Genomic DNA, 13,584 nt, shown 5'->3' with positions numbered 1-13,584 from the left:
CCATCACAATCTAATTGAACGTGTTGCATTAGTTTCTTATTGAAATTATAAGATTCTGTACTTTCCAAGACATCGGGAAGACTGACGTTACGTTTGATGTGACGTGCATAAGCACACAGATCCGAATCCGAGCTATCGGCTAAAATACGTCTCTGTTCGTTTTCTATATCCTTCTCAATGCCTTTGGCTAGCATATCAAAATTCATGGTAAGAGATTTCACATAACCTCTTTGTTTGGTATCGCACTCAAAGGGACGCATGCGTGATTCGGTGGCCTGTCTTATCTGTTCTAATTTACGTTCCTCCATTTCGATTAGTTTCTGTATAACATCAATTTGTTTGGCTATATTTTTACACTGGTTAGTAGTGGAGGTGTCGTGTACGGGATTTTGTGTTATCTCCTTGTTAGCCAAGTTTTTCTTATGTTTCGAGTCTCTTTCTCTTTCCTGTTTGATTTCATCGACCACAGCCTGCAGAGTGGGCTTAGTATAAAGTTTCAAACTATCCATGGTCATGTTATCATGTTCATCATTACCATTTTCGGTTATAAACATTTCAAAGGTTTTCTCACCATAATCATTAGGAAGACTAGAACCCAGGGGTGGTGATACATTCAGATTGATATCGTTTAGAGGACAAGTAGTGGTTAGAGAAGAGTTATTAGCATTATTTCTTTTCGAGCTGGGTGTGTATTTTATCTGTGATACTGTATTAAAACGTACGGAAATTTTAGGTCTTTCTTTTTGTCTCATCGAGGTGGCCCGCCTTGAGGGAGAGTTATCAAATTTTGATACCTTTTTCAAACAACTTTGTGTGGCCAAAGCTCCTGAGCTTACCGAAGGTCTCATTTGCCTAGCTTCATTGTTTTTCTTCTTTTGGACTTGCAATTCTGCTTGCTTTTCTCTTTCAAACTTTTGTAAATTTCTCTCAAATTTCCTTACCACACTAGCTGTGCGTGAGTGACAACGTATATCTGAAGTATCCACTTCAAAGGAGCAGGACTTCTTTAACGGTTCCTTAACCTGCAATTTCTGCACTGCTTCCACTGTGGAAGTCAAGGTAGATTTAAGATTTTCTGGTTTGGCGGGTATAGGAGGTTTTTCCTTTACCACTTTCTTTTGGAATAATTTATCATTGTAGCATTCTTTCTCTGACTGCATAGGATTCGAGTTACGTTGCCAACGTTGCTGAGCAAAATCTGAACTAATACTTTTACTAACGCCTGAACTGTACTGTTGATTTTTATATTTTGAAGTGGGTATATCGTCGGAAACCTTAGTGGAGTTGGTAGTAGGATGTTTAAGAGAGGATTCTGATAACTTAGGATATGTTTTTGAGGTTGGTATAGGTTTTGGTGGTATAGATTTCTTTTTCTCGTTTGTCTTAATCTTTTCTATATTATAACTAGAAACATCAAAACTTGCATAGGGTGAGACGTTGGAGGCGGCGCTTGGTAGATGACGCTGTTGCATGTAGTAGTCGAAGCTGCCATAAGCATTGGGACTAGAGCCATAAGATTTGGAAACCATTTGAGCGGCTGCAATTGTCGATGTGGGACCATGTATAATGAAATTTCTTAAACCTGCATGCCGGGGTATAGGTGGTTGGGGTTTGTCGACCATGTCTACTAAAGGAGCACTCTTGCAATCGCTCTCATCTGACAATATACTTTCCATGCTATTGCAATAGCTGGCATCGTCTAGGAACTCTTCAGTTAACAAAGATTCTTGACTTCGGTCGACATTGAAAGGATTATTCGATGTTAGGAAGAAAGAGGCCGATGAGTGTCTTTGAGTCTCTAAGAATCTGGCCTCTTCCAGACGTCTAGCTTCTGCCATTTGTTCTGGATTGTCATTTAGAATATCGGATAGAGAGACCTTACGTTCACATTGATATATTTCCTGATAAACATAAAACTCTGAAAAGGAATGTTTGGGAGCCAGTGGCACATAAGGTTGTTTAACTCCTCGAGGGCTGGTGGCACCCTCGGGTGTAAAAGCTATATCTCTTTTCTGAGCCATAGGCAGATTACTACGTTGTGTGGCTAAATTTTCGGGTACCGATTTCGAAGCCACAATTTGAGAATGTCTAGTGCCGGAGGCATGATCATAAACATCTACTCCTATATCATCTAAATCACCATATTTTTTCGTGATTTCAGCTATCATTTTCTCAGTATCTGCCTGTATCATATCGAGAATAGTGCGAGCATCATCAGCATATACTGAATGACGTTTGGGTTCGGTTATAATGATGCTTTTACTGTCCGAGGACCACTCAACCTCCTCGTGAACTGGCGAAACGGGACACGATTTATAATGTTTCAAAATGCTAGGTGTACGTCTATTATTGCCATTCGGATTACGTTTGGCTCGAGCAGCTTGACTATTTGCCGGTAATGTGGAACTAGTAAAGGTTTTTTGATTAGCAGACGGTTTATTTGAATTGGAGGGACCCATAAAGGGCACACCGGGTGGGGGGTGTATTTGATGAACACCCACATGATGAGGATAGGGCGGATAATGTTGCTGAACTTTACGCATTGCTTGACAATTTTGTTGGAGCACTGACTTGGGAGCAGCGCAATTGAAGAAATACTGTTGAGGTTGCGATGGTGGTAGTGCTGGTTGTTGTGGTGGTGAATAATAATTTGGCGGAGTCCGATCGGCATAAATCGGCTTATCTGTCGTTGTACTAGTGGCACTAATATACTGTGAATTGTCAATGTTAGGATTTAAAGCTTTAGATTAGTAATTATAATTAAGGACAAAATTACACAAATTTTAGCATTAATTTTAAAAGAACATATAATTAAGTAATATTATTATTATTCAAAATTGGGCAGCATGTAGTAAAAGGGGGAAGAGCGTAAAAGAAAGATATGAATTAGCATTAAGTTATGTTTTTTAAAATTGTTTTTGTTATAACATATTATTCAATACAGTATTTAAACTAAGCTAAAGCCATTTACTTTCAAAATCTAATAAGATTTCAAAACTAAAGAAATGTTATTTTACTTTAGAAAACTTACCCGTTTTAGCATAACGATTTGCTGCTGATAAAGCTGAACGGGAACCATCTAAATTTCCAGCCAAACTTAAATCTGAGATACTGTGACTACCACGCAAAGATCGATAGCCCACCTTGAAAATAAAATTTATTATAAACAAAATTATAAAAATTTTAAGTAAATGTTATTAATTTAGATTATTCAAGTTAGGTTTTATATAAGAAATGGTTGGTTAAAAAGTTAATTGCTTTATTTTAAATATTCAAACATTTTAGTAGTATATGCGTGGAGGAACCCATATTGTTTAATGGCTTTTTTAGGGTTAATTTTAATATAAATATTATATTTGTATGGTTTATCTTCCATGCTATTTTTAGTTTAATACTTTTCAGCTACATGGTATGTATGAATGTTTGTTATCAGTTGGAATTGGTGTATGCGCACCAAATAAATGTGTGTGCTTATAGTCCCCCAACTGGTTTGTTAGTGAAGACTACATATGAAGTATCAATTAGTATTTAAAACATTGCAAGTCTATCACAAGCATCGGTGGTTCAGTGGTAGAATGCTCGCCTGCCACGCGGGCGGCCCGGGTTCGATTCCCGGCCGATGCAATACAATTTTGTTTTGTTTTTTGATTTATTTAAGATTTATTTTAAAAAAGTTAAATGTTATAAGTATTTTGATAAAATAAGCATACTAATAAAAACAATCATTTAATTAAAACCTTTTCAAATACTTTTTTCATGAAAATGTCACTTTTCCTCTAAGCATTATTAATTTAGCAAATTTTTACAAAATTCCACATCAGGTTTCGACCTATCGAGTCCTACGTTGATACGTTATAACATAGAATACTAGAATGCATTGCAAAATATCAAAAGCCTTATTGGCAACACTAAATAGGATTACCACTAAGATATTTATATGACTGGATAAGGAATAAGGATTTTGATAGGTATGCTAACGGGACCTTGTTCAATTAGGACTTTTGTCAGTAAGTGGGGTAGTAATATACTGTACTATTGCAGGTTATGCAAAGATGCTAAGGAACAGCATACGACCAAGCATGTAATTTACCACTGTCAGAATCTCAGGTTGAAATAGCACGACGAACTAAGAAAAATTACGGGACTTAAACCTCGTAGACTGATTTTATCAGGGGAATTGGTCATTTTATCGACTTTCATAGGGAATCGAGTCGGTAAATTTTCTGAGTTGAAAACCCTTGACTGTTTCCATTCATCTTTCCCCTTTACCTATGTTTTTATACCCTACACCACTTTAGTGGGGAGGGTATATTGGATTTGTGCTGATGTTTGTAACATATAAAAATATTCGTCCTAGACCCACCTTAAAGTATATTAATCGGCTTAGAATCGTTTTCTGAGTCGATTAAGCTATGTCCGTCCGTCCGTCCGTCTGGCTGGCTGTCCATGTAAACCTTGTGCGCAAGCTACAGGTCGCAATTTTCAAGATAATTGGATGAAATTTGGCACGCACGTTTTATTTGACCCAAGGAAGCCTATTGAAAATGGTTAAAATCGGTCCATTATTTCACCTAGCACCCATAGAACAGAACCGCCCGAAAAGGGCTTCTGAGCTCATAATTATGTTAAATATACAGATATATCGATAAAATACGGCACAACTAAGTTTTATAGAAGTCTTGATAACCCTGCCAAATTTCATAAAGATCGGGCCCAATTTGACCCCAGCTACCATACAAAGTCCCCTTCAGAAAATTACTTGAATGTCCCAAATTAACTTATAAACACAAATATCGCGATGAAATTCAGCACAATAAAATATTATGTAAATATAAATATATTCACAAAATTTTATCGGGCTTGGTCCATATTTGCCCCTAGCCCCCATATAAAGCCTCTTTCAGAAAATTAGTTTTTCATCCATAAATTGCTTAAATGTATCGGAACAAGGGAATATTGAAGATAAATGAGATATTATGAAAAATAAATCACATTTAATATTCATAACTGGTGTAGGGTATCATATGGTCGGCCACGCTCGACTATACTTTCTTACTTGTTTTTTCTTGTTTTTCTTCCGTTTTGTTTCTTTATCTTTGGATCATCACTTTCTATGAAAAGAATCAAAATGGACCTTATGGTCTCCGAGTGGAGTTGCTTCTGTCTATCGTGCATAACTCTTCTTAACCTAACCCATGGTATGGTAAGAAGAAGACCGAAGATATAGCACAGGTTTACCTTTATTTTAAAGTTGACAGATTGAGCATAAAAAGCATAGACTGGTCTCGGGGTGAACATTTTTGGCGTGAGTTATCAAAGGAATATTTTAGAAGTTTTAGATTCTTAAATAGTAAACGTGGAACTTATGATGTCGCTATTATTTGAATTTATTTTCTAGAGTATTAATGTAATATAGAATTCTTTGACACATTGAATCTTTAATAATTCCATAGAATACATACATGTAAGTTATGAAACTTCTCAAAATCGATTTGAGTCAGTTTTTCTCAATATTAATCCCTAGTAGTTGAGCTGAAAACAGAACCATTTAGCGGTTCAAATTAGCAGTTGAGACACATAACTACCAGAGTTACATACGAAAGATGAACGAAAATATTTCAGTCGACCTTTATCTTCATTTAGGTTGCTGGATACTTTAAAAAGTCTTCACCAGAATATAGTCTAAGTATTTTATGGTCAACACCAGTCAAAACGTAGCCTCAATATGAGGTATAACTTATTAACGCAGTTAATACAGACAACGTATAATTTGGAACAGTTATATGGAGTAATAAAATCCCCCTCAGATATGAATTGCGCCTAGAAGATTTATTATAAACAATTCCATAACTTTTTGGTTCTAATGATATAAATTTCTAAAAATTCCTTCTTAGTAATGGGTTCTTGAATTGTTGAGAAGGTGTATTCTCTAATAGTCGCACTGTCAGACTATTAAAAAAGCAATACGGTTTACTATAGAGCAGAGTATCCGAATTTGTCTCGAATCGTTCTTGGTTTCCAAAAAATACATATTTTATTTGATACAGGATCCATATGTTGGAAAAAGCTACGGCCTTTAATCAATATTTTGAATAAATTTATATCAAAGCAATGTTTCACAATAAAAGCGCCTAAAATTTAGTTTGGCATTTATTTTCAATGTCTACACCTACTAGTATTAGGGTACAAGAACTTAATTTTCTTATTCCTATGTGGTAATGAATACTTTCCATGTATTAAGAAGAATTATATCAAAACTTGTATATAAAGAAAGGCTTACAACTTGAATTAGTAAAATCAAGGATACAACCTATTCACAACAAATTTTTTATATTTTTAAATATTTTATGACATGTTATCTGTTAAAACTTATAAATAAACTATCGATAATTATGTATGTTTTTATCGATAAGCGTTTAGTGAGAAAAAGCAATTATTCAAAACTTAATAGAACACATTTGTTCTGAAACTTTTTGTTAGTTGGCAAATTTAAAAAGAATTTTGAAATTCTTAGAAAATAAACGGCATTAAATGTAAAATGTTATTAGAAATCATGAATAAATTCTGTTAAAAATGGTAGAAAGCAATTACGATTAAACGATTTTCAAAGCGTGAATTGCATGAGAAAAAGCCCGAGAATAACAAAACTACTTGTAGACAGTGTGCTCACCTCAGGTATGGCATTTAACTTTTTAACACCATTTTTACGTGAACCCTAAACATCATATACACAAATGAACCGACAGACAGTCACATTATAAATATTTTTTTTAAGGAAAAAATAAATATTTAAATAAAGTGTATAAAAAAACACCAGACACACAAATAATAAGAAAAAAAATAATAAAAATTAAAAAACAAAATCGCCAAAAAATCTGAACTATAAAGCCCTTTTTCAACTTACATTTTCCAATTTTTGTTTAGCTTCATTAATGACTTTCAATAGCTCTTCCTTTTTAGTGCTGGTATAAGATTTAGTTATAGTGGGCGGGGCGGAACTACCAGGTTTGCCTGATTCATTATTATGTTTGGCACTTATGCTGCGGCGACCTGAAAATTAAACACACCCAACAATTATAAATTGTTTTATGGAAAATTTTGTTTTTTATAATAAAAGTCTTACTAGTACTGCCTCTTTCTAGCAGATTACCAGGACCATCGGGTAGAGCGGCTTGCAGAAAGCTACTTGATGCTTGTGGTATACTTTCTGAACTGCCACCCAGCGTTGAGGCCAATGAACGATCGGCATTATCAGCACTGGGTGTAGAGCCTTCATCTTCTGTATCCGATGTGCCTGTGCCCGTACCAGTACTAGCTGTATGTGAACCATTACCACTTAAGGTTAGGCCAGCTTTCTCGAATTTCTGCCGTCTGACAGATTTTCTTAGTTCCTCTTCATTCATGGCGGTTACTTTGAAATCTCTGTAAGAAGGGGTATTCATTATTACAGTTTTCTTATGATTTTACATAAATTTCTAGACTGCTACTCACGTGGGTGTACTGGGTGATATGTTGTTGTAGAACATTCCATGATCCGAACTAGTCCTCTCACCATCCGATATATCTTCTATGTCGCCATCGTGATCATTATTGGATATGGTATCGAAACGAAGGCCAGGCTTACGTTTATCGGCCACCAGTGTTGCAGAGCTACGATTTGCTCCCGCTACCGTGGCTGTTACGGTGGGTACGGTACCAGTATTATTACTGCCTATAAATTTCAATTCTCGCCTTGTTTCCATACCTGAATCTATTGATGAGTCTTCACTTAAATATGTCTGATTGTACATGATGTCCTTGGAGGAAGCACTATTATAGTCCGATGTCTGCGTATTACCCAAACCGCTGCCATGCAAGCCTGGTCCTATACCGGCTGTTGTCGAAACACTCCCTAGAGGACTCTCCGAGTTGGAGCGTATGTCGGTGAGAGTGTCGGCATCTATTTGTCCACGTTGAGCCCAACGATTGCGGGGTCTTTGCGCCAAACCAGCCTGGCTAGGTGAAGAACTTAAGTTAGTCATAGAGGATGAATTAGCAGTGGAGGGTATATTGAGGCCAGACGGTTCATTATCTGCTGCAGCTGTTGGTGCAGCTCCAGCTTTTCGCTTGGCCCATTGTGGCAATTGACCCACATCTGAGAGTTTATAACCAGGTGTTAGAGGCACATCACCTTGCAAAATACTGGGCGATAAAGAGAATTTGTGAGCAACATCAATATCGGGTGTGGGTGACTCCACTATTATGCCTTCGGGCGCCACTAAAGCAGCCGATAAAGGCCTGGGAATAGGAGCATGACCAGAGCGTAATCTCTGTTGCGATAAGCGAGCCTGCATAGTAACAATCATATCGTGTGGCACTTGCCAAACGAAAACACAACCATCACCACTAGCCGAAATCAAATGACGACAATCGTTGGTAAATTTAAGGCCTGTCACCAATTCGCTGTGCCCATACATGCGAGCCATGCATTCATTGGAATAATAATCGTAGACGGCCAAAGTCTTGTCCGTACAAGAAGTGGCCACATAAATGCCACTCGGATCCAGGCTCAATTTAATCAAACTACCTTCATCAGAATGGGAACCCTTAAAGGTTTTGGTATGTTTTGAATTCTGAGTGCCATAGACACGTATGTTGCGATCTTGACAAGCTGTGAGTATGTGTTTGGCATTCGAGTCAACTTCCATGTCGTACAGAGTAGTTTTGCCAGATGTATGAGTACCTCGTAGGAAAATATTACCCTGCGCATTAGAGTTAAAATATTAACATAATATTGAAAGCTTATTTGTATATAAAGTGCTCACCTGAAACGTTCTAAACATAATAGATTTGTCAGCACCACACGATATCATTTGGAAATTTAAACCGGCGCCTACAAACTTAATAGACGTGATCGAAGACGAATGATCGTCTAACGTTTGCAGTAGTCTATAGTCCTGGGCCACATCAAATACATGAATCAAACGATCACGACTGGCACTGGCCAACAGTTTACGTTCGATTTTCTCATTTGAATATTCCAAACACAGAACCTCCGATTCATGAGCCTCTATTGTTGTGATCAGCTTTAAATTGTTTAAATTATAAATGCGTATATTACCACTACGATCACCACTAGCTAAATGCTGTAGTTCTGGACTTATCTTAATGCAACGTACACCGTTGCGTCCATCATAACTGGAATTGGGTATGGGAGCACTTTTATCGCTCACAATTTCCAAGTCTTTAATGAAATTCATTTCGTCATCGATATAGACAACTTTGAGTAGTTCTTTTGAATAGATATTTTTGCGATAGATTTCATTGTTGGCACAACCCTCTAGACCCCACACACGTATGGTGTCATCGGAAGAGCAGGTCACAAAAGAATCTTCGGGCAGAGTGGGTGACATTTCACGTTCCATATTGTATGGCACAGTTTCAACACCCCATATACAAGTGGAGTGATAGAGAAAGGAATGTGATTTGCCCACACGTTTTATATCTCGCATATCCCAGATGTATAAAGAATGATCGTTGTAAACACAGGTAACCTATAAAGAACAAGAGTTAAAATATTTGGCAATTAAAGAAATAAATTGTTATTTTTGAACTAACCTTAGACCTCTGCTCATCGTATGCCATTGCAATACAATCGGGATATTTAGCATGTGGTGGTACCGTCATTATATGATTGATATGTATACCCTGAGCAACATCAACACCCAAATAATGTGTTCTCGGCAATGTGGTTACATATTCCAAGGTGGTGGCATTGAAGATACGTATTATAGCCTCAGCACAACCGACCAATATGAATTGTCCATTGACAGTTATACAATTGGCATTCGTCGTACGACACTGTACCCATTTATCCAACAAACGCCGTGAACTAAACTCCACTAAGTGTCCCTGACGTGTGATGGCATATGTACTTTCGGCGGTGACACCTTTACCACAAGCCACAGCACAAAAATCATTGTCGCGTAAATCTCCCAATATGGCACTACGACCCATCAAAGGGATGGGGTCTTTGTATTTACGTCCTCCCTCTAAATACCAATATTTGACATGACGATTGCCCACCGTCACAAAATAACTACCATCTTCGGCAAAACTAACCGCCGATACTTTAGAACTAATTTTATTCGAGGCCATTTTTAAATTCGATTTCCAATCGAATACATTAACGATCATGTCATGCTGAGAGCCCACCGATACTAAATATTTACCAGTGGGTGAAAAGGCCTTTAAAGACAGAAAGTTTTATAATTTCCAGAAATTATTTCCATATAGTTCCACTTACCACACATGTTACGGCATATTTGTGATCAACAAATTCTGCTATAACATTACCGCCTGTACACTGTTCCAGATTGCCATTGGGCGCTTCTAGTTCCCATACTTTAATGGCTGGATTTATGCCGCATTCGCCGGTGGCTACATAACGTCCGCAGCGTGAAAATGCTACCGATGTGAATGCTTTGCGGGAGGTATTGACCAAATAGGCCTGTGTCTGTCTTTTGGCATTGAATAAAACAATTGTACACCTGCAAATAGAAGAATATTAAATTGTTTATAAGATTATTTCTAATTTTATGTTCCAAATCGTAAATCATATATAACAGCTAATAGTTTATATCTATTTTATATCCTCTTAAAAACCAATCATGCTTAATATTATACATTTAAAACTTTGCCCTGAAATTACACTTCCGTTTAGATCCCTCAGCATGTTTTTTATACTTGTGCTTTACTTTAGCAAAATATTTCCTCAAATCTTTTGCTACTTTTTGCCATAAAAATATATATTTATATGTAAATCATATTCAATTTACATACACATACACATATATTTATTATATACGTAAATAAAACTCCTAAGTAAACTTTTAACAAGGACGTAATCCAAACACGTTTATGAGAAGATTTTACCCTACACTGAGCAGGTTTTCTAAATTATATTTCAAGTAGAATCGAAAATTAAATGTTTATCACTCATTAAACTATTATAGGAACAATTATTTCTATATAAAAATTATTATGGATCCACTATGGCCCCAACATACATTTAGATTTTAGGTAATTTCCCAAATATATCTGAAAATAAATACTACGTGCGGGTCTGTTCAATATCTGAAAGCTTCAGACCCACAAATTTTGTTCAATTGGATTCTTCGAAGTCCCAAGATATCTAACAGTCCTGCAAGTGTTATTAACATTTAAAATATATTCGGGAATCTTTTAAATCAAGCTTTTATTAAAATTTTCAATAATAGGGTCACTCTAACTTCAGAAGCTTTTGGGGCCAAATTTAAGCATACATTCTTCTTGGTAAAAATAACAACATTTGTTATACCGAATGCCAGTTCAAGGGATTAACAAAATTATTTATTAGAAAATGGTCCAAAAACGTCAGGCGAGGCAGAATTTGTAGCTGATCGCAGATAGAATATATTAGTCAAGCGGAGCATTATAAAAAAATACCCTTTGTAAACTGGTTTAAAATAAATAGAGGATGTCATTTAGGGCAATATCATGAGATAAGATTACATCTTAGGGTTTTTGGATTGTGAGAGAGACTTATAACATTGGAAGGAGTAGTACACCTTGCAAACTGGATTAGAATAAATAGAGGTCAGCCAGAAGTCATTTTGGCAATATAAGGTGATAAAGTTAAATCTAAGGCCTTATTGGACTGTGAGAGAGACTTATAACATTAGAAGAAATACCTCTCGTAAACTGGATTAGAATAAATAGAGGATAACCAGAAGTAATTTAGGGCAATATCAGATGATAAGGCCTAATTGGACTGTGAGAGAGACTTAACCGAATATTCTTCCAAAGGTAAGCTTTGCATCATATAGGCACCATGACTATTGGGAATAATCAACATAAAGCGAACTCAAAGAAGATAATCTAACTAACGCAAAATCGTTCAATGCAACAAGGAATGAATTAAGAATCACATAAAGCCTTTGCAACGATGAACGAGAAAGATCCTATGAGGTAAACCGAGGTTGGTATCGTTCTATGAAATTTCATCCAAGAAACTGAGATTCTGAACATCAGAGAATAATACCTCTATAGAGCACTGAGTATATAAGGTTTTTCTTATCTACAGTGTCTATATAAAGGAGCTTACAAAAGGTCCGAAAGCGTACTAGGTATATTTCTTCGGATGCGCTCTTTTCATCCTAACCTAATACTTTTATGCTTAAATAAAGTACTTTTTGCTTCGAATTCAGTATATTTAAATCAAAACAATCCATTACTGGTTCGTCGAGAAAATCCATTCCTGCCGTTCGTCACATAGGTCACTTAAAGTACTTAATAGTTTAGTGTAGAGTACTAAACAATTTTGTGTAGTAAAATGCCAAACTTTTTTATGATATTTACGTTATTTTTTATATTATAGAGATTAAAAAAGATATCTGTTATATAGTGTCATATGTTAAGAGAGATATTTTGTTTGGATTATAAAGTTTGTACACGATATAAATTATACACTTATAACGATTAACTACACACAATTTATTTATGAAAATATCAAAACGATGATACGTAATCAAGGCTCTCAGACTTAAGTGGATGAAAAACTATAGCAATAGGGGGCGTGGCATCTTCTATATGAATTAAATATAAAAATTCGCATATCTGAGGAACTACAAAAGATAGAATCTTCAAATTTTGCACAAAGTATTTCGACATTTTTATGAAATGTCAATCCGTATTGGATTGTAAGAAAGCTTTAACTGAATACTCTCCCAGAGGTAAGGTTCACATCATATGGGTACCAGCCCACACGGGAGTAGCCGGTAACGAAAGGGCGAATGTAATAGCTTTAAAGGGAAGGGAGCTCGAGGCAGTTAACCTGACAAACGCAAAAACATTCGACGCAACAAAAGCTGAACTAAAAATATGGGTGAGAGAATCCCATAAGGCCTCTTGCAATAATAAAACAGTGGATAGAACCACGAAGATCCTATGGGGTGACCCTGATGAGAGCAAGACGAAGTTAGTATGATGGTACGTATTCTGAGTGGACACACAGGACTACGAGCACATCTATTCAAAATTGGACGTGCGGATTCAGACGAATGTAGAGCATGTGGAGAGGACAGTGAAACTCTGGAGCACTTTCTTTGCCACTGCCAGGCATTCGTCGAAGTTAGATCCAAGTATCTTGGAAGTGATGTTATTCCGGAAATAACATTCCTGACTAACACTGATTGGAAGATTCTTAGGAATTATGTTCAGGAAACTGAGTTTCTGAACACTGAAAAATAATTCTTTTAGTTCCCCCTTTTTTTCATGATAAGGAGCGCACAACAGGCCCTATATGAATTAAATACAAAAATTCGTATATCCGGGAAAATACTAGAGCTAGAATCCTCAAATTTTGCACGAAGAACCTTGACATCCTTATGAACATTTGGGTACTAAATTGGGGGCTAGCAATAGGGGGCATGGCATCTCCTATATCCTAATTATATACAAAAATGCGTATATCTGAAGAACTACTAAAGCTATAATCCTCAAATTTTGCAAGAAGAACTTCGACATTCTTATGAACATTTGGATAATAAATTGGTGGGCGAGCAA

The 13,584-nt window shown here is 36.3% G+C and overlaps 1 protein-coding gene and 1 non-coding gene across 4 annotated transcripts in view; one reads left to right on the top strand and one right to left on the bottom strand.

Moving 5' to 3' along the window:
- The window catches only part of LOC119601311 (mitogen-activated protein kinase-binding protein 1), an 81,661-nt gene that overhangs the window by 6,351 nt on the left and 61,726 nt on the right, over positions 1-13,584 (bottom strand). Inside the window, exons 3-11 of one of the 3 annotated variants that reach the window (XM_037952152.1) lie at positions 10,286-10,529; positions 9,598-10,227; positions 8,805-9,533; positions 7,745-8,741; positions 7,492-7,675; positions 7,124-7,422; positions 6,905-7,050; positions 6,671-6,715; positions 3,032-3,143 (exon numbers count right to left, since the gene is read on the bottom strand). In XM_037952152.1, coding sequence (XP_037808080.1) covers positions 3,032-3,143; positions 6,671-6,715; positions 6,905-7,050; positions 7,124-7,422; positions 7,492-7,675; positions 7,745-8,741; positions 8,805-9,533; positions 9,598-10,227; positions 10,286-10,529 — 3,386 coding nt within the window. Of the gene's footprint in view, positions 1-3,031; positions 3,144-6,670; positions 6,716-6,904; positions 7,051-7,123; positions 7,423-7,491; positions 8,742-8,804; positions 9,534-9,597; positions 10,228-10,285; positions 10,530-13,584 lie in introns of all 3 variants that reach the window. The other 2 variants (XM_037952150.1, XM_037952151.1) reach the window with 2 other exon arrangements.
- On the top strand, positions 3,554-3,624 carry Trnag-gcc. Its single transcript has one exon. It is a non-coding gene; the product is annotated as a tRNA-Gly (tRNA).

This window comes from Lucilia sericata, unplaced genomic scaffold (genome assembly GCF_015586225.1).
Source record: "Lucilia sericata isolate MDLA Ls3-8-SP2 unplaced genomic scaffold, ASM1558622v1 Contig000154F_arrow, whole genome shotgun sequence".
NCBI lineage: Eukaryota > Metazoa > Arthropoda > Insecta > Diptera > Calliphoridae > Lucilia > Lucilia sericata.
The sequence above is the reverse complement of the archived record's forward strand: the minus strand, read 5'-3'. Positions and strand labels throughout refer to the sequence as shown.